Genomic DNA, 26,308 nt, shown 5'->3' on the forward strand with positions numbered 1-26,308 from the left:
TTTCTGTATTACGTTTCACAAACAAAATGATCTAAAAAACTACTACTTTCTTACTTTCTTTCCAGAGTAAATAGAAAAGACTCTTTTTTCACTGGAGCATGCTTAAGGAGAGGGCAGGTTTCTTTGAAGCCGTACTCTGTCAATTTCACGCAGAATGTACACTGCCAATGTCTCTGGCTGCTCTCGTGGGATGTTCTAACCATGCGTGCACTTGAGGAAGGTCTTACGAAAGTTTTTACCAGATCGTCGGTTCAATATTGAGCAAGAATGTCTTTTTAGAGTAATATCGAGTTCTCCATACTCAATACGTCTTTTAAGAGACACACCAAAGGCTGTTTTATGAATTTCCATAATTGATAATGCTTTTATGAGATTACGGTGTTGATGTTATTTCTTCAGCCAAAAATGACACTGGTTGCGTTCGCGATTGGGAAAACCACGTACCTCAATCAGTAGTATCGATCTTTGACGTCGGGATAATACTCGCCGAGCTAAAGCTGTCAATAAATATCGGGTTTGGACGGTATGAGTTTAGACGGATGCGTCATTCCAAGACAGTATAGAACAACTCATCGCAGAGTTAATTGTGAAGTTTTGTAAAAGAAAATTAAACTGGACAAATATGCATGATATTCCAGACTGGTTATATGCAGTGAAACATGTGCGGATCTTGACACGCGATTTGGTAATATGAATAAAACAGAATATGACTGCCTGCCTGCAGATTGGAAGCATGAGCTTTAATCTACGTCGGTATCAGTAGGAGTATCAATACACATCGAATTGCCAATCAGGGTGTTTTTATGTCAATGTTTTTTTCAGACGGCTTCGTTGTAGACTCGTTGCGAACGACGGGGATATTAATGTCCAGATGAATTTAGTACAGTAGACTACGTTTATAACGAACTCGCTTATTACGTACTGACGGATAAACCGAATCAGCTTTCCTGGCCCCTGCAGCTTATATACGTGTGTACATGTACGTTTTAGTTGAACAACGGTTATACCGAACTAGAAGTACTGATCCCTGTGAGTTCGATATAACCGTAGTTTACAATATGGAACCATTTATAATTATTTGTGGCTAGGGGGTTGATGATGATTTTGATGGAGAAGCATGTACAATGTGAATGACCCCCCTAATATTTATGTACAAAGTCTCCCCCCTCCACCTTTCATGTCATGTACAAAAATCAATGACACCCCCCAGTACATGTAACGATTTACTTGGAAATAAACGTAGTTTCATCTAAACATTATTTGGACTGTGGTGATTCAACTGCAAACTGATTTTATTGTTGTATGGGGACAGTAGGGTAGCCCAGTGGTTTAAGCGTTCGCTTGTCACACCGTGGAGACCCGGGTTCCATTCACCACATGGGTACAATGTGTGAAGCCCATTTCTGGTGTCCCCCGCCATGATATTGCTGGAAAATTGCTAAAAGCGGCGTAAAACTAAACTCACTAAATACTGTAGAACGACAGGCAAATGAGTGAGTGAGTGAGTGAGTTAGTGAGAACGCATCATAACAGTAATGTGGTTATATCATGGCGAGTAGGACGAAAGCCCGAAGTTCATGTCACGAACAATGGCTTACTTATTCCTTCTCAGTCATTAGGGCATCAGTGTTCACACACGCAGACAGTGCTGCCAATATATTTCCTCTCGTGTCTGGTACATCCATACTTACACGATGCTGGTGTTTCCGATCTTTTCATTCTTACATGGCGTTGGTATTTCCTATCTTTCCCTGCTCACATTCTCCTGAGATGCCATGAATCACTTCAACCCTCCCTTTTCTTATACCGTCCTCCGCCACTGGAATTAATCTACCCACGCATTGTTGCAGAGACGTGCCCCCCTCAGAACAAACTCTGGTATTAATCTCCCCACACAGTAATGTAGAGACGTGACCCCCTCAGACCAAACCCTGGTATTAATCTTCCCACGCAGTAATATACAGAGAGTGGGTTGGGTTTTACGCCGCTTTTAGCAATATTCCAGCAATATCACGGCGAGGGACACTTGAAATAGGCTTCACACATTGTATCCATGTGGGGATTCGAACCTGGGTCTTCAGCGTGACGAGCAAACGCTTTAACCACTAGGCTACCCCACCGCCCCCAGTAATATAGAGACGTGCCCCCGCAGGACAAACCCTGGCCTCTTGTTTCAGGCATTGGGTTAATTATGTTCTGTTCACGTCCTGTGTACCTTTACTACAGCGCAGATCAATGACCTTCAAATGCAACAAACCTCACCATGTTCCGCCCCAACATCACTAATACTAGACACACTGTTGGAACCTCATGACACTCGTTCTGCCCGTAATACAACCCTGACCCATCGTACCCTGGACGCATCACTACCAGTTCCCTATCTGTTTTGCCTGAGGTTCTGCCCGTTATACGTCCCAGACCCATCGTACCCTGGTAGCACCATCACCTATTATGTGCCTGAGATCGCTCCCCGGTATACAGTCAAAATGCCTGAGGTTCTGCCCGTTATACGTCCCAGACCCATCGTACCCTGGTAGCACCATCACCTATTATGTGCCTGAGATCGCTCCCCGTTATACAGCCAAAATCACCAATAGCAGACACACACTCTAGACACATCGTGACCGTCTGTTCTGCTTGAGGTTCTGCCCGTAATACACCCCAGACCATCGTACCCTAGCACCATCACCTATTGCCTATCTGAGCTTCCACCCGTTATACATCCCAGACTCTCCATCACCTGTTGCCTATCTGAGCTTCCACCCGTTATACATCCCAGACTCTCCATCACCTGTTGCCTATCTGAGCATCCACCCGTTATACATCCCAGACTCTCCATCACCTGTTGCCTATCTGAGCTTCCACCCGTTATACATCCCAGACTCTCCATCACCTGTTGCCTATCTGAGCTTCCACCCGTTATACATCCCAGACTCTCCATCACCTGTTGCCTATCTGAGCTTCCACCCGTTATACATCCCAGACTCTCCATCACCTGTTGCCTATCTGAGCATCCACCCGTTATACATCCCAGACTCTCCATCACCTGTTGCCTATCTGAGCTTCCACCCGTTATACATCCCAGACTCTCCATCACCTGTTCCCCGTTTGAGGTTGTCCCCCATTATCCATCCCAGACACACCATCACCTGTTGCCTATCTGAGCTTCCACCCGTTATACATCCCAGACTCTCCATCACCTGTTCTGTGTCCGACGTTGTCATCCAATATACAGCCCAGACCACTAACTCAAGACCCAAGCCGTAACCCTCCCTGATCGACTGTTCTCTACCCCCAGCTTCTGATGTTCGTGTACTTCCTGACCCTGGTGTGGATTCTGGCCCTGGCTCTACTGACCGTTCCCCTGGTGCTGCTGGGCCTGATGTTCATCCTCACTGAACACATGGGCGTCAACTGCATAGATCTCAAGAACTACGGTAAGACACACACGTACTATTTACCTACATTAAGAAAAACTATTTCCAATTTAAATTCTCTTAATACCCCTGACAGGCAAATATAGAAAAATATCTTTTTCAAAAGTCGGATGTTTTATAAGTCTCTATTTTCCTAATTTGTAAGGAATATAAACAGTGCAATAATAAAGACTATTTTCAACTGAAACTGAATACCCCTGACAGACAAATAGGGAAAAATATCTTTTTCAAACGTAGAACGGTTTATTAATTTCTATTTTCCTAAATTATAAGGAATTTTAACAGTGCAATAATAAATTCTATTTTCAACTGAAATTCAAATAATACCCCTGACAGGCAAATTGGGAAAAAATCTGTTTCAAAAGCAGAATGGTTTATAAGTTTTATTTTCCTTAATTCTGAGGAATTTTAACAGCGCAGTAATAAAAACTAAGCATTAAAACGTCTTCCTCTTTATTGGTCCTATTGCCAAAGCATCAGTTTCCGCAGCAAAGACATAACACAGTTAAAACTTTATTAAGATGAACTTGAGATGTTCAATTCCAATTTGGGGAATTACACTTGCTATTTGATCCCGACTTCGGGCAGAATATCACCCATGAACAGGTGCTGATAATCCCCTTCTCTTAGACGCTTAGTGCAATCAACGAGCGTCTTAAACATGTTTCCCATCCATTGAACTTAATCGTGACTATCTGGTAAAACCATCCAGCTATCACCGTGAAGGTTAAGTAGGGTTCAAGGCGTACGTATAGAGAATTCTACCCGAGAGTCTTCCGAGGTCAGCTATATTAAGGCGAGTTATAATTATCCAAGCTGGCCGATGATTTCTTAACTTCAATCAACGAGTCTGCATCTCTTTGACCTTGGAATTAGCATGAGGAATCTTTCTACGAACTTTTTCAGTTTGTTGAAAATTGTAAGCAGTGTCTTGAGTTTTAAGGGCAAGGTGCCGTTGTACAAAAAACCTTAGCGCTAAGACTACCGTAAGTCTATGTTAAGGTGTGGTAGTCACGGTCACTTTAGCGTTAAGATGGCTTTGTACAATCGCACCCAGGTAACCTCCAGAGTAGCAGAGATTATAGTGACGTCATGTGAGTCTGACGTCATGGTACCGATGAGGCCACAATGAACTGGAAAGCATTTATTTCTATCTTTACCGCAGTGATATCTTAGGAGATATTAATTTATCTCATCCGAGCTATATTTCTGTTGAAGTAAGTTTTGGTTGATAACGTGAAGTATTATCCCCGATTCCAACGATAGGAAAGCACAAATCCGGTTTCTCACTCGCCTGAGGGAGGCTAATCTACTTAGCGAATTGCCACGCCTTAGATGACATTGTCACCTGTGCCAGCAATTAGATTCAGAATAGATCTGGGCACCAGGTCGTTGATCCAAGTTTAGAATCTGACTATTAAACCTGACAATAACCGACAAGCAAATAATCAACACGTGAACATGCTGCGATTGGAAGATCGTTTTGTTGAGCTCACCAAAATGGAAACCAATGAACGCATTGGAAAGTTCAATGCCTATGTTTGTGTACGGCGATATGTTTCGCCCGAACGATGGCTAAAAGCGAGACAGTTATTGACGTGTAATTCGTCATATTATTGATGCGGCTGACGTTATTCTGGCATCAGGACAAAATTAGACTTGGTAATTCTAGTATTGACAAAGTGAGCTTCAGCCAGACTATGGGTGGAGTCGGCTTGTTTCCCGCGTAACCTAAAATCCAGTTATCAGAATGTTACAATTCAGGGCTAGATATTCTTGAAAATATTTCAGTTAGTGGTTGTGTGCAATGTAGAACATGTCTCCATCACGACGTATATATCTTGAGTTTCATTGTCAACAACACAACAAGGGCGTTACCCTCTTAACCAGCTGCCTGTTTTTTGCAATGGTTGTATCAGACCAAGATGGAGGGGCTCGATACAACGTCCCTTTCCTTTGGCCCACATTTCTGCGACAGATATATCCAAAAACGTGCCGAGTGCCAAATAAAGTTGATCCTGTTTTTCCGCAAAGGCTGACACTGCCTTATCAGTGTGCCCTACTCCAACACTAAAAGCCGTCTTTGTTTTAGCCATAAATTGTGCTACTTGTTGATCGGCTAAGCTGGCAGACGACACCGCTTGAGCTCGTGCAGCGCAGCATGCAGGTTGGTTCGTGCCCTGCATTCTCTGGACATGTGCAGCTTGACATACAAACAGACGACAACTGTGGAGTGCTTTCCGTATGCAGCACTTACACCACAAGAAGAGGAAGCCATATTCACGACTTGCTTCTAAGGCTGGAAAAAGATCGATAAGGATTAATCATGTTTGCATATTGACCTGACACACATATATGTTGAGTCCCTGGCTCGGTATCGATAACTGTTTGAGGCGCACAGTTTTGGACTAATTCAAAACTAGAATTCCTTTTCTAGTGTTAAGTGGTAATCTGACGCAGTACATCACGGTGACGAGCAGAAAGCGCCCGCGGTCTTAATATGTGACCTTTTAAGAGGTATGCCCCGAAACTGCCAGTATATATGAAAGAGTGGGAGCTTTGCGCAGTACCAGACTAAACCATTACACTCAATTGAATAAAAAGGTTGATGATACCACTTGTTTCACAAGGGAAAAGCCTTTCACATCAAATGCCAAATGTGAACTGTTGATAGGTAAATGGGAAGCCCATTTTCTGTTCGCACATAATTTATGAACGATGTGGTGTGGATGGTGGATAAACCGCACTTGCACATCCTTCTACGAGTGAGTGAGTGAATTTAGTTTTACGCCGCACTCCGCAATATTCTAGCCATATGGCGGCGGTCTGTAAATAATTGAGTCTGGACCAGACAATCCAGTGATCAACAGCATGAGCCTCGATCTACGCAATTGGGATGTGTAATGTCATGTGTCAACCAAGTCAGAGAGCCTGACCACCCTATCCCGTTGGGCGCCTTTTACGACAAGCATGGGTTACTGAAGATCAGTTCTAACCCGGATCTTCACGGGCCCTCCTACGAACATGCGTCAGTTCTAAGATCGACAAAGTGTTGTCCTTACAGATTAACACGTCTTGGAAAGTCATGGCATACAGTGTCGTCCTTCTACATCGTGTTATTCAAGCAATCACGGTTCAAACCACAGAATTTTAACTGGTAGGTAGGGTGGCCTTGCCGTTGGATCGTTCATTTGTCACCCAGAAAATCTGGGTACGATCTCAGCATAGGTTCAGTATGTGAAGCCCAATCTGTTTGTCCTTCTCGATGATATTACTCCTACAACCCCAAACGGGAGAATCTTGCCCATTTATCCACCTTGCCTTGGCGTCTGGATGAACGGCTGGCAGTATTGACGCTCCCGGCTTACGCTTCAGTCAATTATCACCAACACGAATGGCCCATTGTGCCATCATCAGTGTTAAGCCACATTTTTCCCCTTAAAAATTGGTTAATCAGAGTTTCTTCAAGGATCAGATCGCAGTGTCTTTTTTGTGGGCTGGCAACTCGGAAAAGACTCTGCTTTTAGCCGAGATTTGTTATCGTTATGAAATGATCTTGTCCTTTGTTTGCTTGTACAGGGGAGGATACAGCTTTTTTAGAAAGGGGGGTGCATACTATTGAGAAACGGGAGGGTGCACAATTAATTTTCACCCGAGTTTCAATGGTCATTTAATAAACTTTCAGGACAAAAAGATGTGGGGGGTGCTACCCCCCTTCTGGATCCGCCTATGTTATAGATTCTGCTGGAAGCAACTCATAATAGTTATTCGCCATTTTTAGAGAAAGTCACAATTAATCACTGTTTTTTTTATGAATTTCGAACTTCTCAGAAGATCCCAGGTGTCTATTGGCGTGGATAATCTACCCCATATAGCGGGGTGTGGTGGAGGGGAATCGAACCCGGCATGACGAGCGAACGCTTTAACCACTAGGCTACCCCACTGCTTCGACTCCAGATAGCCGAGTGACGAAGCAACTGAAATATTAAACAGATTGATGGCAAGTTCCCAGTTGTAGGAAAGAGCAGACGACATTGAGAACATGCACACCTGAAGATAGCTCAGAGCAGACGACATTGAGAAAGGGCACACGTGAAGATAACTCGAAGCAGACGACATTGAAAGCATTCACACGTGAAGGTAGCTCGGAGCAGACGACATTGAAAACATGCACATGTGAAGATAGCTCGGAGCAGACGACATTGAAAACATGCACACGTGAAGATAGCTCGGAGCAGACGACACAAATCTTGCCAAATGCCTGGGAACAGTGCGAAAACAGTATGCACCATAATCACAAATTGCGCTCAAATGGTATGAACCGGATGGACATGGTGCTCAAAGCTACGTACATCAGAGAAAAAACAACGTGAAAACGAGGGAAATTGATTGGCTGAAATACCACAATGCATGACGAGCATATTGTCCAGAGCAGACGTCCCAACATATATAGCATATGTATGTTATTTTCAGTGAATTACTGTCAGTCGAAGGAAAATATGTTTTAGCAGACGACAAACCCTGTGAAGTGAAGAATATTATTGACGGCAGACGACATGGCCGTTTCAAACACTGACATATTCCAGAACGGGAAAGATGTCGCAGTTGACAATGACAGAGTTAATTATCACGTAACAAGGCGCTGACTCCTTTCCATGACGTACAGAATTGCTGTAACAACTAGCAGATGGGTAATGGCTGCGGATGCTGAAGGTGGTGGCGCCCTGATGCTGCGAAGTAATCCTTGGCTGCATAATGGTCGGATTTACACAAATGTCCGCTTCATGTGCCCTTTACGTTGCAAGGAACCTGAAGCAGAGCCGTCTTTTTGCAGTATGACTGAAATAAACACGAGTCTTCCCTCTGTATTCTGCCCTTGGCTGTCGTAGTGATACTGAACCTATTTAGCAAATACAGTAAACTACATTTGTACGTCCATAACGAACACGTTTATAATGAATGGTTAAGAGGTTGTCCTCAAAGTTTATTAAATGACCACTGAAACTCGGGTGAAAATGAAATGTGCACCCCTCCTTTTCACAATAGTGTGCGCCCCTCCTTTCTTAATAAGCTGTATCCGCCCCTGCTGAAGTAAGCTCTTCAACTTCATCCTAATCATACTTTTCATTACAAAAACATTTTGTTATAACTCGTAGGAATCCCCCGTGGTAAATGAATCTGGTGTAAACCAAACACACTGACCATCAAGCGTCAACAGTCCGTGTGTTGTAAGATATAGTGGCAATCAATTACCACTCTCTGCTGAACACTCCACAGTCTAAGATGAAACGCGGTGTTTTGAAACTAGATCTCCATTGATGGACTGCAGCCATCAAACTTAATGCCGAAAATGTACGGGAATGATTCATTGGATGACCTTAAACTCCAGTAAGAGAATCTTGGCAAGTGCTCTCTGTTGGTCGTCTGGGCCCAACGCGTTTCCGAACTACACAGTGCAAGGCTGATTATGTCCGTCCTCGGGTAATTAGGTTCCTTGAGAGAAACCTAGAACCAATGTGTCCTACATATCGACTCGAGGGAAGACAATGTGTCTTCGTCCTTATAATCAAGTTAGAAGCCTGGCTTTGGATCAATTGGAGTAGGTGAAACATGTTTTACTCCGACTTCAGCAATATTCTACCTTTATCCTCATGGTCTGTAAAAGGCTAGGATGTTGACAGCATGAGCAGCAACACATGCCCACGTGACACACTGACACCCAATCATCATGTTCACGCTCAGTGAACACCCAATCCAAATGTTGCAAGCTGATATCAGTGCTGGAGCATTATTCCGTCTTCGTGACACACTGACACCCAATCATCATGTTCACGCTCAGTGAACACCCAATCCAAATGTTGCTAGCGGATATCAGTGCTGGAGCATTATTCCGTCTTCGTGACACACTGACACCCAATCATCATGTTCACGCTCAGTGAACACCCAATCCAAATGTTGCAAGCTGATATCAGTGCTGAGCATTATTCCGTCTTCGTGACACACTGACACCCAATCATCAATCATCATGTTCACGCTCAGTGAACACCCAATCCAAATGTTGCAAGCTGATATCAGTGCTGGAGCATTATTCCGTCTTCGTGACACACTGACACCCAATCATCATGTTCACGCTCAGTGAACACCCAATCCAAATGTTGCAAGCTGATATCAGTGCTGGAGCATTATTCCGTCTTCGTGACACACTGACACCCAATCATCATGTTCACGCTCAGTGAACACCCAATCCAAATGTTGCTATTCAGTGCTGGCAGCATTATTCCGTCTTCGTGACTCACCCAATCATCATGTTCACGCTCAGTGAACACCCAATCGGAAGAGGATATCAGTGGAGCATTATTCCGTCTTCGTGACTTCCGGATGGATGGAAGGGATAGATGCTGAAGCAAATATGCTTACTTTTTTAAAGTCCAGTCCCAATATGGGACCTGTAGGACTGAGTGAATATGGTTTTACGCCGCTATTGACAATATTCTAGCAATATCACGGCAGGGGACACCAGAGATGGGCTTCACACATTGTACCAATGTGGGAAATCTAACACGGGTTTTTGGCGTGACGAGCGAACACTTTAACCACTAGGCTACCTCACCACCCACTGTAGGATTGAGTTTGCCTGAGTGTGGTGAATGCTTTACTGTTGGGGAGCAGTGACGGTGACGGACGTCGTAGACTTTCGTCACCTTATTGAAACCCCCATAGTACTAACGACAACTACCATCAGCGGGTTCAACACAGCAAAGGGACGCAACTCTGCAATCTATCTGGTACCAACAAGTGCAACGCCTGAAGTTTAATATGTAGCTATTGGTTTCTTAGGCTTGTGTTTCCATCGCAGTTAATAGGCAACCCTGAACCAATGTATTCTATCAGAGGATTGCAGTCAGTGGGAAGACATGTGTTTTTTTATCAGACTATTTCAGTCCATCCAAGACAAAGAAAACCCGCAGGAACACAAGAAAGCCCAAGATTAATGAATATATGAAACCAAATCGATATCCCGTTTTCACAATAAGGATTGAAATTCTATATATGCCGTCGTCTGGATTTGGATTTCTATTCCTCAGGTACTGAAATTCAGCTTAGAAGGTAATTGCTAGCATTGTATTTTCCGCTGGGCTCAGACGAAATCCTAAACAGTGATATGCATTGCCCCAGTGGCAGGATTAGCATCAGTGTTAAACTGCTTGTAATGGATAGGCAGTGGAATACTTTGGAGCACATTCAATTGCAAATGAACGGAATTCCATCTCAGAGACTGGCCCGACTCCCTGGAATATTGAACAACTCCGAGCAAGCATATTATCCTAATGGTGTAGCTGCATAGACTCGGGTCTGTTTCTGATGTGGTAGATATGCGATGGAAACGCGATATATTTACTTTAGCCACTTCAGATTGGTAGCAGGTAAGCTCCTAGAGAATTCTGGAATAAGTGCCAATAGAAGTGGTGTGAAAGCGTTTCCTTGACGACGCAACAAACATATTTCGGGTGTTATCTCAAGGGTGTGTGAAGCAGGACATGTTTACCTTTCTCGAGAACACCTGGTGTCACCACTGTTTTTCATTGATCCATATCATATATTATTGACCTTTGTGCCCCATGGAATTTGTTTCGACGGATAATCGAGGCTGATTATTATCTCGCGTTGATGTTTGGAGTTTTACAATATGGTTGGAACTCGAAAGTCTGGACATTTTCAAAGTTTTTAGATCAAGGTATATTGAACGTGCTCAGGTAGGAACACATGCCCCGTCCGAGCAGCTTGTGATGATCCTGCCGACAGAGCCAGTATACAACACTCATTTTATGGTGGCTCAGTACCTAAGGTGTTCTCGCTGGTTTATTTCCAGGATGTGTACAAGCTCCCTCTGTCCTCAAATGCTATGAGGGGCGGCGGGGTAGCCTGGTGGTAAAGCGTTCGCTCGTCACGCCGAAGGCCCGGCTTCGATTCCCTACATGGGTACAATGTGTGAAACCCATTTCTGGTGATATTGCTGAAATATTGCTAAAAAGCGGCGTAAAACCAAACTCTCACTCACTCAAATGCCCTGATATTGATGGTGTGGTATGGGGTAACATGGCAGTTTATCTATGCTCATCTTTTACCCAAGTTTTGTTACGTTTTTGTCCGCTTTAGTTTCAATTAGAAATACAATCAGCAAAGTTGCCCTAAGTTTATATCTTGGGTTGCCATGGTTGGTAAGCTGGTTACACTTTTGGCCGTGCCAGGAGTTGCTCGTCGTTATGTAGTTGCAATGATTTTAACGCTTCGGTTAAACAAATCTCACCTCGTGGTCCAGACGCGGTTATTTACAGATGGCCGCCATATAGCTGGAATATTGTTGAGTGCGGCGTTAAACAACACACAAACAAACACCTCACCTGGTCTTCATTCAGCACAAACATCGACGTCAGACACATCATCTTCAGGAACTGAAACATGACAACGACTACATTACCCCTTTCTTGCAATTGAATCCCTGCTGGAAGGCGTGTCTCTATTGGAGATTTCTGTAATGTGATGTCTGTGATTTGATAGCATTGTGGACTTCTGACATCTGCCGGCAGCGATTCTTCACGGCTGATTACCATTCTGTTGATTGGTGTGGAATGTTGGAGTTATGAAGAACCCTCAATTCAGTTTGGGTTCATTGACAAGGAATGGCATATATAACTACAAATAGGCACTGGATTGGAATTTTTAGCGAACATCTGGTGTAATCACTCTTTGACAGTGATTCTTAGACACATGTTAACAAAATCGAAACAGAATTTTATTTGATAATTTCTTTTGAATATGGACGGGTTCTGTCGCTTATATTTACAGTCGTCTCAGACACAGCAATTGGCGCCGCTTGGATCCCTGAGCTGAATGCTCTGGGTGTACCAGAAACATTTGGTCCTGGGTCGAATCCCAGATCCTCTTAACTGAATATCATGGTTTATCGGTACCGTGCTTGTGCTCATGGGTTTCATCCAAGTGGTAAAATTGGTAAACCCTACTGGCTTCCTCCCATGTATAAAACGAAAAGCAAAATATAGTTTTCTGAATCCTGTTTTGAGTATATGCCACTGACCTACAATTCGAACTGTGTTAAACGAAAATCCAATATTTGAACAGTAACTTACAAGCCCTGTGGATGACTCATCTCCTTTCTAACATTGACACGTGAGGGTGTGTTCCTGGACATTCTCTCGCCAGATGGAAACCAAATTGGAATATATCTTGGTGTTTTTTACTTCTGTTCTAAAACATGTTCTGTAACCGTAAACCCTTCTCCATGAGTCATTTGAAATAACGTTTGTTTTTTAAGTATTAACAAATCATAAACCCGAAACCCTTAGCTTTATTTTCATTTAATCGGTAAAATATATTATGAAGTCAAGCATCACAAGGCGTGTTACTACATTTAGCTGTTCTTGTAGCCATTTTCCTTTTCACCTTACCGGGTTAGTCACAAAGACCTCGGTCCCTGTTTCCAGAATGACAGCTGTATCAGGTGTTCAACAGAACGCCCTTAATTGAAATGCAATTTCAGAGACCTCTTAAAGTGAAAAAAGACACCATTGCCCACATGACAAATTAGTTTTGAATACAGGGAATAAAAAGTGCACTTTGTGTGAGACCTTCTTTGCCTTGTGATGTCCACCTACTCTCGAACCATGTGCTGGAAAACACGACATTTACTGTTGACAGATGCATTGGTCCCAAGAGTAGGCCTACGTTTCAACAGAGGGACACCGTGTAAATAAAGTGAGCTTCTCTTGGTGGCATTACATCAGTAATATGCATCATGAATTGTGTTCCTTTCCTTCCGCCATCTTGCAATTTTACACACTCTCGAACCTTGTGATATAAATTAAAACGTGTTCACGTCTATGAGCTGATCCATTTGCCCTTAACATGATATGTAAGTTCTGTTGAAATTGAAACGTGCAATCTAGCACGTGGCTGAACAGCGACAGCTAATTGGTTAGTTAGGGACGTTTGTGTAGTTTTATTCACATCTTGAGACCAACCAATCTATTCGTTGCATCAACCTGTAATCTAATTGAACCTTTTGACAATCGTCTTAACTAGAAAGAAGTATTGTTTCTCGACAGCCTAAATTTGAGCAGGACACTGGTGTGACGTTTGTAAAGCCGCCTGCGTCTGTTCAGAAGTGGATTTCAACTCACTGTGTAAAAAATTGAATGAACGAACACTGGTACCAGACCGTCGGTCCTGGAATCCCATGAGGAAGTGCCTGTTACCTAAGACACAACCGGTAGTGACGCCTGAACTTCGGTGCCTTTCACTGTAACAGTAATGGTCTCATAAGGGACTAGATTCATCACTCTAATTGTGATATACTGAAGGAAAACTACTGCTGGATAGACCAATCAGTCTTCGACATCCACAAGGGAAACCCTGTCGCTCTGAATTCAACCGGAAGTGATGTCACCTCTCGCGTGGCTGTTCCTTGTTCGGTTAGCAACACTGGCCACTGTTCAGTACAACCGGTAACTGCCCAGCTTCTTGATACAAATGTGATATTACTCTCGAGAGACATTTGTTTTCTCAGATTGTACACCTGTGTGCGGGCGATGGGGTAGCCTAGTGGTTAAAGCGTTCGCTCGTCACGCCAAAGACCCGCCAAATTCCAACCATGGGTACAATGTGTGAGGCCCATTTCTGGTGTCCCCTGCTGTGATATTTCTGGAATATTGCCAAAAGCGGTGTGAAACAATGCTCAATTACTTACTTACACACTGTGTGTAAAACAAAGCTTCACATCTACACATTTCACAATGATGCCATGTCTGTCGAATTCCAGCTTGCCTGGTATCTGTTAGAGGCTCCGTTATTTATTTGTTGTTAGATGTTACGTGATGAAATGGGTTTTAACGTCACGTTCAAGGTTATTTTGTCACAAAGATGCGCGTGTGCGTGTGCGTGCGTGTGCCTGGTTAATATTGCTAACCTAATAGCCTATCATGCTCCGGGTTGATATGGATACCCCACTAAATATTTCACAATATTATGAATCCAAGCCGAACCATCTTTGTTCTATCCATTTAAAGTCGAACGCCAGAGAGTAACAAGAACCATTTTAACGTTATTTGGTATGAAGGCTAGGGGATCGAACCAGCGACCTTCGGCTCTTCGTCAGGCACTTTATCCTCAAGGCCACGGCGGCTTCTTTATAGGAGATGGCTAGGTCAGTGTCATTGGAGGGATGCTATATTAACCTATAAACAAGCTCGGGGAGCGCTACTAAAAGAGAGACAAGACTTAGGACTAGATCGTAGCATGAACTCATATGGGATTGCATCCTGAACATCGGACATTAAACCTCCGCGGGAATGGGGAAATCACATAAATTGCGCCGCAGTAGGTGGTATCGCTGCGAGATCGCTTTGATTAATAATCTTGGTGACTGGAATCCTCAAACTTGTCTTCATATCAAGTCCTCGATAGAAAACGCTGACAAGGAAACAAATGGCGCTTCTTCCCACGACCGTTAGTGTTCCTCCACATCTTTCTGTGTATAGGATCGATAAAATGCTCCCACCACCATTTACTCCAACCCATAGATGTAAATTGATTTTTTCCCCCGTTTTATTGGAATCGCAGAGTTTTTATGTTTGGTAAGAATAGTAACTTAGTCTCTGGTGGAACGGTATCTGGAGCGTTGGTCAAGAATCATTGTCGTTATTCCAAAGTCTTGTATCCTGTACTTTGCAACGTGTTTCCAAACACTGAAATATGTGACAATTTTTACTCAATAACATTTGTTTTGCTGGACATTTTTTATGGTCTTAGGCAAACATCATCTTGATTGTTTTTAACACCGTACTCAGCAGTATTCTAAATGTGTGATGGCGGCTTGTAAATAATGGTGTATACCATTGACATCAGTTATTAACATCAGTCATTAACATCAGTCATTGACATCAGTTATTGACATCAGTCATTGACATCATGAACATCGATCTAAGCAGTTACGTTGAGATGCTTCAGTCTGGCCACCCGCCTCTTACGACAAGCATGACTTCCTTAAGACCAACCCGTGAATATACGGATTAGAATTGATCTTCAGTAACCCATGCTTGTCGTAAAGGCGACTAACGGGATCAGATCGTCAGGCACGCTGACTTGGTTGACACGTCATCGTATCCCAGCTGCGTAGATCGATGCTCATGTTGTTGATTACTGGATTGTCTGGTCCAGACTCGATTATTTACAGACCGTCACTATATAGCTGGAATATTGCTGAGTACGGAGTAAAACTAAACTCACTCTCCTAAAGATCAATTCTAACCGCGATCACCTCAGGAATGAAATATGTCACAGGAATATGACACGTGGCCTTGTCATAAAGTGAGAGACACTTAGAATGTCTGTAACGTTCCTTATCTTTCACGGCAACACATTTCTAATTACCTTCGACAAGCTCTGTGCAGAAAGTTGACACCGAATAGTCTTCAGTCTTCCACAACCAAATATGGCTACAAGTCTCCGATGACCAAGTTAACCCCGATGGCAAAGGAATCCTCTCTTAATACCTGTTTAGAAAACGTGCCATTCAAGACTTTGCGATGTTTTTCCACGACAAGATGCCTTAATGAACGTCAAGACGGCAATAACGATGTCTTGTGTAGAGGATGAAAAAATGTATGGTCCAGTAATAGATTCTACAAGGAAATAATGACTTTAGAACCAACCGTGGCCAGATAATTGGCGTTTGGACGGACCCTCATGCAGCCTGTTACTGTAATCTTTCGGTTAGCCCACAGCTCAACATAATCCTCTTAGGAGGTCTAAAATAGACCAAACGTCACCTTAACGGTAACAATGGAATCGCACTCAAGGGCTTGTTCAAAACTGCGAGGTCGAACGATTACGTCCAAAGTCATCCTTCAAGGTCGCTAATGCTAAATTACCGTGATTGCGACCAGCAACGTTTCCCCGCCGCGGGCAAATGGCGTTTGTTTGTCATTGCCTTGATTGCTCCCCGTCCCCGGTCCGTGGTATGTGGGTCAGGTCTGAGTACAGCAGCGACCGGGACGACGGACTGGGGCCCTATTGATCCGTCTCTCCATCATTCCTCGGGTACTGATCGCTGGAAGAGAGGCCATGATCGACAATGCCATCACATGCACCGCTGCATCGTTCAGTCGGCTCTTCATCTCATTTAACATCGATCACTTATGGAAATGGGACATTTTACCCACTCGTTTACCTCTGTTGTGTTGTAAATGCTGGCTTTTTGAACACGGAAAATGATTGCGAATGTATACGAAAGAAAGTCTGGAAGGAGAGCGCCGTATTTTCTTGATTGACAAGCTGAATAATCTAGTCTCATTGGCGAGTAAATTGTACCCCAGTTCCACTAAGATTGTATTAAGGAGGGTTGTACGACTTAAAAGGGGTCTAAAGATACCACGAGAAGTGGAATCTAAATTAAGACCCGGTGGCAAAGCCAATATGGAGCGGTAATTATATTTATTCCGCTTATCCAATTTAAACTTGGTTAAAAAGATGTTTTTATTCTGGGCCCAAAACGACCTGTTGAGGTGTTTTGTCAACTAATAGCTAATGCAACACCACGAAGTTTATTATCAAAGTGGGTAGTATTTTTGGTTTCAACCATCATTTCCAATAATCACAACGTCCATTAGTACCGGCGGGGGTGATGTGTAGATGTAGATGTTGATGTAGGGCATATGATACGTTGTTTTGGTTTGCTTCGAGTGCAAACGATGAGTTTATCAACTGTTGCGTTTTCCACACAGACGGAGACTGTTTAATGGAGACTGGAGCTGACGTAATCCAAAACATTTACTTGACGAACGTTTTGCTTACGATAATTTTTTATATTTATTTTCAGGATTCTCGGAGAGAAATATGTGTGGCGAAGAGCTCGACGTCTTTACAACCAAGGTTGGTCGACACTGGATTTCTTACACACGTTACCGGACACTTCATCAGTTCATCAGCCCCGATCGAGGATATAAAGGAACAATTTTCATAAATACTATAGCGTTCATTAGGATAATTCGTTCCAGCTCACAAGCCCCAACTTGGAATAATCAATAAACATAAATACATTCATTGTTTTTCATTATACATTTACTGCAGACTACCTTAAGTAATCTCGATTGGGGCAATTATTTGTAATTAACTGGCAACCAGCCATAGCGTTGAAACGGAAAATGTGATAGATAAGTGATCTCGAACACTGTAGTGTTATAGCCCTGAACGAGTATATCAAATGGTTAAGGTTTACATACGGTACCCCATTTAGATGAGGAGTTCCACGTCCTTTGAGACTGGAATATAAAAGACGTCTGTGTGTTGGCGCCTTTGTTTGCGTCCGTAACATATGTGTATGTGTGTTAGCAGTTGCGTCTGCGTCTATGCACAAGCATACCTTCAGATATTTTTTGGCATTGTGCCAATACTCGATTAATTGATTTTGGGCCATGCAACACTTAAATTCTACTGTCTTAAATTTCATCTGTTCAACACTCTCTTCTGACAAATATATCCTTTGTAAACTCGATCAGGGCATTGAATTACGGCTCTTGATTCTCAGGGTTTAAGAATTAGGAGTTTATTTGAAGTGGACAGATGGGTATAAAACATAGTATGGTATCCATGGTGACTGTAAAACATGCTCTGATGGACATGATGGCAGATGAATCGGTCAATAGGTCATGTGATCTGGAAGCCGCTGCAATTCGTGTAGAAACATGAACCAATTTAAAATTTCAATTACAGCGGTTGGTAACACATTTGAACTATTTCAGCAATGAATGTGAACATCAACTCTTTCACATGAATCCTGAATAGGGATTCTTGGAATTTATTCAGATGAAAGATTCTGTGAAGTGACAAAATCTTATTAAAATCACCAAAAAAGATTAATTGTTATTTCAATTCCAGTCATATTTGCTTAACATTAAAGCTGATATTGAACTTTATTAAATTCGAAATCTTCCCTCTCAATTACTTCCTGGTTCATGAGCTGAGATTAATAATGAATTTCTGAAAACATATCCATGAGATTCATATTTGTAATATCGCCATACAGTTATAGCTTCTGCTCTTCAAGAGTCTGTGTTTATGCAATGCCTTTTCTTTAAGCAACAGGATTAAGTATAGTTCCATGCTTGGCATTTTCAATCTGGTCACTGATTCACCAATTCCATTGATTTGTCAGTATGGGGTGAATTGTTGCAGAAACTAACTCTCCGTTTCCTATTTCAGGCCAAGGATGTGCTCGTCTGTTATTCCGCTTGCTACTTCTCTGCTCTGCTGGTGGTCGTCAGCTTGGTAGGTGTCACCATGGTTACAAGACAATAATGGAATTGCTGGGTTACCATTCCTCGCAGAACAATAATTTATTTAATGACAGATTGCATTGAATGTGGGTAAATATTTACCAGGGAGATTGATTGAGTGGATTGTCTATTTATCTTATTTGCAATTCGGAATGACAAGAATACTCACTGCACTTCAGATCAAACGAACAAAAGTGTAACAAAACGCCCATTGTGGAGATTCCTTCCACGTCTTGGCTTTGACCAGAGGCGGAAAGACGACTGATTAAGTGTATATAATACTCCTAATATATCTCGCTATCACAAGTATGATATCCTAACATAAGGGCCCTGTTTTCTCTATCACCTGCCCCAATTGAGGATGCATAAGTAGCCGTGTTTAATTTTGTAGAGTTACAGGGATGGGTCTGTGAGTCTTATGGAGAGTATTACAAAGATTTTATTCTGTGTGGTGCAGCATCTTCTGGTCCACTGAAGAATATTTTTTTCTGCCATTATCAATTACTTTGACTTCAACCATTTCCAGACTTAATCTGTTTATATTGCACCTTTCTGAAGCTAATTGTATATCCACGTTGAGTCTTGGATGTCATTGGCGAAAGATGAAAGAGATCGGTTGTGCATCAGTGTGATTGAGTTAAGGTTTAAGGTAATTTTAGGTCGTTTATATCAAGATGTCTCAGTACAGGGATAGCCTGAAGCCATGCAGGTCTTGGATTTTTACCATTTTGTTGAATCCATACGGCACCGAAAGGCCCAAGATAAGAAGATAGCTAATGTGAGGTTTGAATCTATGAGATTATCTTTGAACTAAATTCATGTTGTTGATAAGTTGGCGGGGTTTATTAAGCATCTAGATTTCCATTTTTTCTTTGTATGATTTTGGATATGTCCCCCAATTTTTTTTAGAAATTTAAATATGTAATTTTACGAATCAGCTGTCTCTTACTCCTCACCTTGACTAGCCACTGACTAGTACTATCCAATACAGGGGTAATTTTAGTTCGATAATTACCTTATATAACTTCAAAGAGCACTTGGTCAATGTGTGATAATATGATTATTCTGCTAGACACCTGGCATGGCCTGATTCTATTGATGTAGCGGAAGAATCAATACATACATTTGCGCATAGACCTTATGGACATCATAGAGATGAGTTATGTCAGTGGTAATTGCTTCCGATAAATGGTCCATTCTAGAATTATTCTCGTAATCTGTCTCTTCATACAATTTTAATGAATATCAGAATAGGACCATGGTAGTTTATGATATGTACTTCAGATGACTATGAATACACAGATAAGGATACAATAGGTTTTGTGAAGAAATAAAGACAACAGTGGGACTGTGTTTTGGTTCAAGTGTGGTATTAGTAACTCCACCTGTGGTATAATTAACTCCACCTGTGGTATAAGTAACTCCACCTGTGGTATTAGTAACTCCACCTGTGGTATTAGTAACTCCACCTGTGGCATAAGTAACTCCACCTGTGGTATAAGTAACTCCACCTGTGGTATTAGTAACTCCACCTGTGGCATAAGTAACTCCACCTGTGGTATAAGTAACTCCACCTGTGGTATAAGTAACTCCACCTGTGGTATAAGCAACTCCACCTGTGGTATTAGTAACATCCTTCTGTGGCATAAGTAACTCCACCTGTGGTATAAGTAACTCCACCTGTGGTATTAGTAACTCCCTTGGCTATAGGCTCCACCTAATAAGTAACTCCACCTGTGGTATTAGTAACTCCACCTGTGGTATAAGTAACTCCACCTGTGGTATAAGTAACTCCACCTGTGGTATTAGTAACTCCACCTGTGGTATTAGTAACTCCACCTGTGGTATAAGTAACTCCACCTGTGGTATTAGTAACTCCACCTGTGGTATAAGTAACTCCACCTGTGGTATAAGTAACTCCACCTGTGGTATAAGTAACTCCACCTGTGGTATAATTAACTCCACCGTGTGGTATAAGTAACTCCACCTGTGGTATAAGTAACTCCACCTGTGGTATAAGTAACTCCACCTGTGGTATAAGTAACTCCACCTGTGGTATTAGTAACTCCACCTGTGGTATAAAGCAACTCCACCTGTGGTATAATTAACTCCACCTGTGGTATAATTAACTCCACCTGTGGTATAAGTAACTCCACCTGTGGTATAAGTAACTCCACCTGTGGTATAAGTAACTCCACCTGTGGTATAATTAACTCCACCTGTGGTATAATTAACTCCACCTGTGGTATAAGTAACTCCACCTGTGGTATAAGTAACTCCACCTGTGGTATAAGTAACTCCACCTGTGGTATAAGTAACTCCACCTGTGGTATAAGTAACTCCACCTGTGGCATAAGTAACTCCACCTGTGGTATAAGTAACTCCACCTGTGGTATAAGTAACTCCACCTGTGGTATAAGTAACTCCACCTGTGGTATAAGTAACTCCACCTGTGGTATAATTAACTCCACCTGTGGCATAAGTAACTCCACCTGTGGTATAAGTAACTCCACCTGTGGTATAAGTAACTCCACCTGTGGTATAATTAACTCCACCTGTGGTATAAGTAACATCCTTCGTGGCATAAGTAACTCCACCTGTGGTATAAGTAACTCCACCTGTGGTATAAGTAACTCCACCTGTGGTATAAGTAACTCCACCTGTGGTATAAGTAACTCCACCTGTGGTATAAGTAACTCCACCTGTGGTATAAGTAACTCCACCTGTGGTATAAGTAACTCCACCTGTGGCATAAGTAACTCCACCTGTGGTATAAGTAACTCCACCTGTGGTATAAGTAACTCCACCTGTGGTATAAGTAACTCCACCTGTGGTATAAGTAACTCCACCTGTGGTATAAGTAACTCCACCTGTGGTATAAGTAACTCCACCTGTGGTATAAGCAACTCCACCTGTGGTATAAGTAACTCCACCTGTGGTATAAGTAACTCCACCTGTGGTATAAGTAACTCCACCTGTGGTATTAAGTAACTCCACCTGTGGTATAATTAACTCCACCTGTGGTGCATAAGTAACTCCACCTGTGGTATTAGTAACTCCACCTGTGGCATAAGTAACTCCACCTGTGGTATAAGTAACTCCACCTGTGGTATAAGTAACTCCACCTGTGGTATAATTAACTCCACCTGTGGTATTAAGTAACTCCACCTGTGGTATAAGGTAACTCCACCTGTGGTATAAGTAACTCCACCTGTGGTATAAGTAACTCCACCTGTGGTATAAGTAACCTGTGGTATAAGTAACCTGTGGTATAATTAACTCCACCTGTGGTATAAGTAACTCCACCTGTGGTATAAGTAACTCCACCTGTGGTATATAAACCAGTAACTCCACCTGTGGTATAATTAACTCTCCACCTGTGGTATTAGTAACTCCACCTGTGGTATTGGTAACTCCACCTGTGGTATAAGTAACTCCACCTGCGTGGTATTGGTAACTCCACCTGTGGTATTGGTAACCTCACCTGTGGTATTGGTAACTCCACCTGTGGTATTGGTAACTCCACCTGTGGTATTGGTAACTCCACCTGTGGTATTGGTAACTCCACCTGTGGTATTGGTAACTCTCACCTGTGGTATCAGTAACTCCACCTGTGGTATCAGTAACTCCACCTGTGGTATTGGTAACTCCACCTGTTGTATTGGTAACTCCACCTGTGGTATTGGTAACTCCACCTGTGGTATCAGTAACTCCACCTGTGGTATTGGTAACTCCACCTGTGGTATTGGTAACCTCACCTGTTGTATTGGTAACCCCACCTGTGGTATTGGTAACTCCACCTGTGGTATTGGTAACTCCACCTGTGGTATTGGTAACTCCACCTGTGGTATTAGTAACTCCACCTGTGGTATTGGTAACTCCACCTGTGGTATTGGTAACTCCACCTGTGGTATTGGTAACTCTCACTCCAACCTGTGGTATTGGTAACTCCACCTGTGGTATTGGTAACTCCACCTGTGGTATTGGTAACTCCACCTGTGGTATTGGTAACTCCACCTGTGGTATTGGTAACTCCACCTGTGGTATTGGTAACCTCACCTGTGGTATTGGTAACTCCACCTGTGGTATTAGTAACTCCACCTGTGGTTGGTTAGTAAACTCCACCTGTGGTATTGGTAACTCCACCTGTGGTATTGGTAACTCTCACCTGTGGTATTGGTAACTCCACCTGTGGTAACTCCAACTCCACCTGTGGTATTGGTAACTAACCTGTGGTATTGGTAACTCCACCTGTGGTATTGGTAACTCCACCTGTGGTATTGGTAACTCCACCTGTGGTATTGGTAACATCACTGTTGGTATTGGTAACTCCACCTGTGGTATAAGTAACTCTACCTGTGGTATTGGTAACTCCTACCTGTGGTATTGGTAACTCTACCTGTGGTATTGATAACTCCACCTGTGGTATTGGTAACTCCACCTGTGGCATGTGGTATTGGTAACTCTACCTGTGGTATTGGTAACTCCACCTGTGGTATTGGTAACTCTACCTGTGGTATTGGTAACTCTACCTGTGGTATTGGTAACTCTACCTGTGGTATTGGTAACTCTACCTGTGGTATTGGTAACTCTACCTGTGGTATTGGTAACTCTACCTGTGGTATTGGTAACTAACTCTTGTGGTATTGGTAACCTGTGGTATTGGTAACTCCACCTGTGGTATTGGTAACTCTACCTGTGGTATTGGTAACTCTACCTGTGGTATTGGTAACTCTACCTGTGGTATTGGTAACTCTACCTGTGGTATTGGTAACTCCACCTGTGGTATTGATAACATCACCTGTTGTATTGGTAACTCCACCTGTGGTATTGGTAACTCTACCTGTGGTATTGGTAACTCTACCTGTGGTATTGGTAACTCTACCTGTGGTATTGGTAACTCTACCTGTGGTATTGGTTACTCTACCTGTGGTATTGGTAACGCTACCTGTCGAATGAGTTATTGTTATTTCAACTGTAATCTGATACACATAAACAGAGTGCTGAGATACATCAGTGGGGACAATATCATAATAAGAAAGTTCCCTAGAATTATTCAGGTCTAAGCTCATGCAGTTATGAAGCTCCTTGCCTGAAAGTGTTTCGACCAAATGCTGACCAGTCCTCTCCTTGTTGCAGATCCACTTCCTGATCTCGATCAGCGCTAACATCACTCACCTGAAGGACAACCGGTTCGTCACGCTTAACGCCTACGACACTGAGGAGCATTCCAAACACTCCGTCCTGGACACCAACATGTAGTCACACCCAACAGTGGTTGGATAGAGTGCAATATTTTTCAAAAGAAACTTTACACCGTGCCTGAGACCTGAGTGCAACATCAACAGCTGCAGACTCTAGGGGGACATAGCAATAACAAGCCAGTTGGGAGCAGTCCAGGACCTACAGCAACACCACAGGAACATACTGGAGGAGGTCCTGTTGGACGATATTGGAGGTCCTTGTGGATTACTTTGGAGGTCCTTGTGGATTACTTTGGAGGTCCTTTTGGAGCAAATTGAAGGTCCTTGTGGATTACTTTGGAGGTTTTCGTGAAATGTTTAAGAGGTCCTTGTGGAACATGCTTGAACAGCTAGATGTGCTTGTGGAATAACTGGGAGTGCCTAGAAGAGCTTGTGGAATACTTGGGTACATCTGATAATGCTTGTGGAACATCTGGCAGAATGTAGCAGAGCTTGGGGAGGATATGGTAACATCTAGAGCTTGTTAAACATCTGGAGATCTGTGTGTAACATCTCGTAAAGGTCTTCGGCATTGATGAGTCTCATGGCATTTCTGGTCCTTGTTGTACATCTATGAGACCTTGTTGTACACTTGGAGAATCCTCTGTCAAATCTGTAGTGCTTGATACATATGCTTGTGGGTGGAGGTGAAGGTCAACAGGATATTGTTACATGGAGTGATTAACTTCAGGATCTTAGAAGATCCATTTGTGCTGTCTGGACCATGGATATTTAGTGAAGAAAATAAACTTTGTTTATCTTACGGAGACATACCTTGAGTTTGACAAGAGGACATTTGAAGGGTGTGTGGAACTACCTCGTGGGTTCTGTTCAAATTATCTTTTACAGAAAGCATTGCCTATCTGGATATTATCCCTCATTACATGAGAAAAGGAGTCCGGTGAGATCATTACACGGACATTAAGGATGAACACTGTGACTTTATAGCATTATCTTCACGTTTCTGGAAAGGACAATATTTATAGACACATAAGGAATGGCTTATGCTAAATGACACCAAAATCTATTTTGAATCACTATCCAAGATGATTGGTCTCCATGGTCATCTGGGAGATTCTCTATCACTGCCCGCAGCACTGTATGTGGATTATATGTGCCAAGAAACTGAAGTGGTCTTGCATGACCACAACACCTCTTCATACAACCATCAACACACCTCCGACAGATTGCACTGAAATCAGACATCTTGACATTCATCTGCTCCCAAGTTGTCCCCCTTTTCGTGGGATCAAAGAGCCTGTCTCTATCAACCCACTCATGTTCATCCCAAAACAGGTCAAGGTCAAGGTCACGGTGACAGAAGTCAACCTGCACAAAAATCAGTTCCACTGATGACTCTTACATGTGACCATTTTAACTACACATTTCCATACAAGTGTTTTCTATGTCTGTAGGCTGACTTACATGATGTTAGTGCTTGGCGTGATCGGCCATTTTGTTCTAGTTTTTTTAATGGTCCTGTTGATACTTTTGCTCAACTTGCCAGCAGACGTCTCCAGAAATACTCAAATCTGATGTTGGACACATCTCCATATGAGGACGCTATTACTCAAGAATCATTGTGCATGGTTTATACTGAAACGCGAAATGAGAATCGGAGATAGTTGGTACCAGGGCAGCAAATGGATGCCTTGATTTTTTAACAGAGTGTTGACAGTAGAGGAAATGATATCACTAGTCATGCTGTTTCTGTTTCAATCTGCTGTCTCTGTGTTCATGTAGCTATTGTTCACATTATCCAAGTCTACATGTTATTGTATGCCAAATCTATACAGCATGTGCCTATATATCCAGCTTAATTTGCCCATAATGGAAATCCGGAAACAAAAATTCAACCAAGGAAACATGTAAATAGGTGCTTTTTATACTAACCAAGTACGAAAGTATAGAAATAGAAAGATATCGTTGTTACAAATCAAACCGAAATTGTTAAGTCTTTTGCAGTAGCAATACTACAAGATTAATCCCAAAGGATGATGGGCCTATGCAAAACAAAACTAATGTAAAAAGGTAAATGTTGTTCATTTTATAATATTTGTCTCATGTTAGTTATGAAGTTTTTATAATAAATATTCAATAAATCAAATAAATAAAATCAGGGTATTTGTCTGCAGGTTATCAAAGATTAAGGCGAGGGTATTCAATCGGTTTGTTAATAAATAAATAAATAGATAAATAAATACTTTCAGTGTGCAGATTTGCATGAATTTGCAATATCAAAACAATTTGGGGTAGTTATGTTTGGCAGATATCAAAC

At 42.4% G+C, this 26,308-nt stretch overlaps 1 protein-coding gene across 4 annotated transcripts in view; it reads left to right on the forward strand.

Moving 5' to 3' along the window:
* Window positions 1-26,200, forward strand: part of LOC124266228 — a 110,767-nt gene extending 84,567 nt beyond the window's left edge. For all 4 annotated transcript variants that reach the window (XM_046701042.1, XM_046701043.1, XM_046701041.1 and 1 more), the window contains 4 exons: window positions 3,299-3,437; window positions 17,332-17,384; window positions 18,714-18,779; window positions 23,927-26,200. In XM_046701042.1, coding sequence (XP_046556998.1) covers window positions 3,299-3,437; window positions 17,332-17,384; window positions 18,714-18,779; window positions 23,927-24,049 — 381 coding nt within the window. In that variant the 3' untranslated portion in view covers window positions 24,050-26,200. The remainder of the gene's footprint in view (window positions 1-3,298; window positions 3,438-17,331; window positions 17,385-18,713; window positions 18,780-23,926) is intronic.
* Window positions 26,201-26,308: the final 108 nt, after the last annotated feature.

Source organism: Haliotis rubra, unplaced genomic scaffold, assembly GCF_003918875.1.
Source record: "Haliotis rubra isolate DU_JTF1 unplaced genomic scaffold, ASM391887v1 Scf124, whole genome shotgun sequence".
Taxonomy (NCBI): Eukaryota; Metazoa; Mollusca; class Gastropoda; order Lepetellida; family Haliotidae; genus Haliotis; species Haliotis rubra.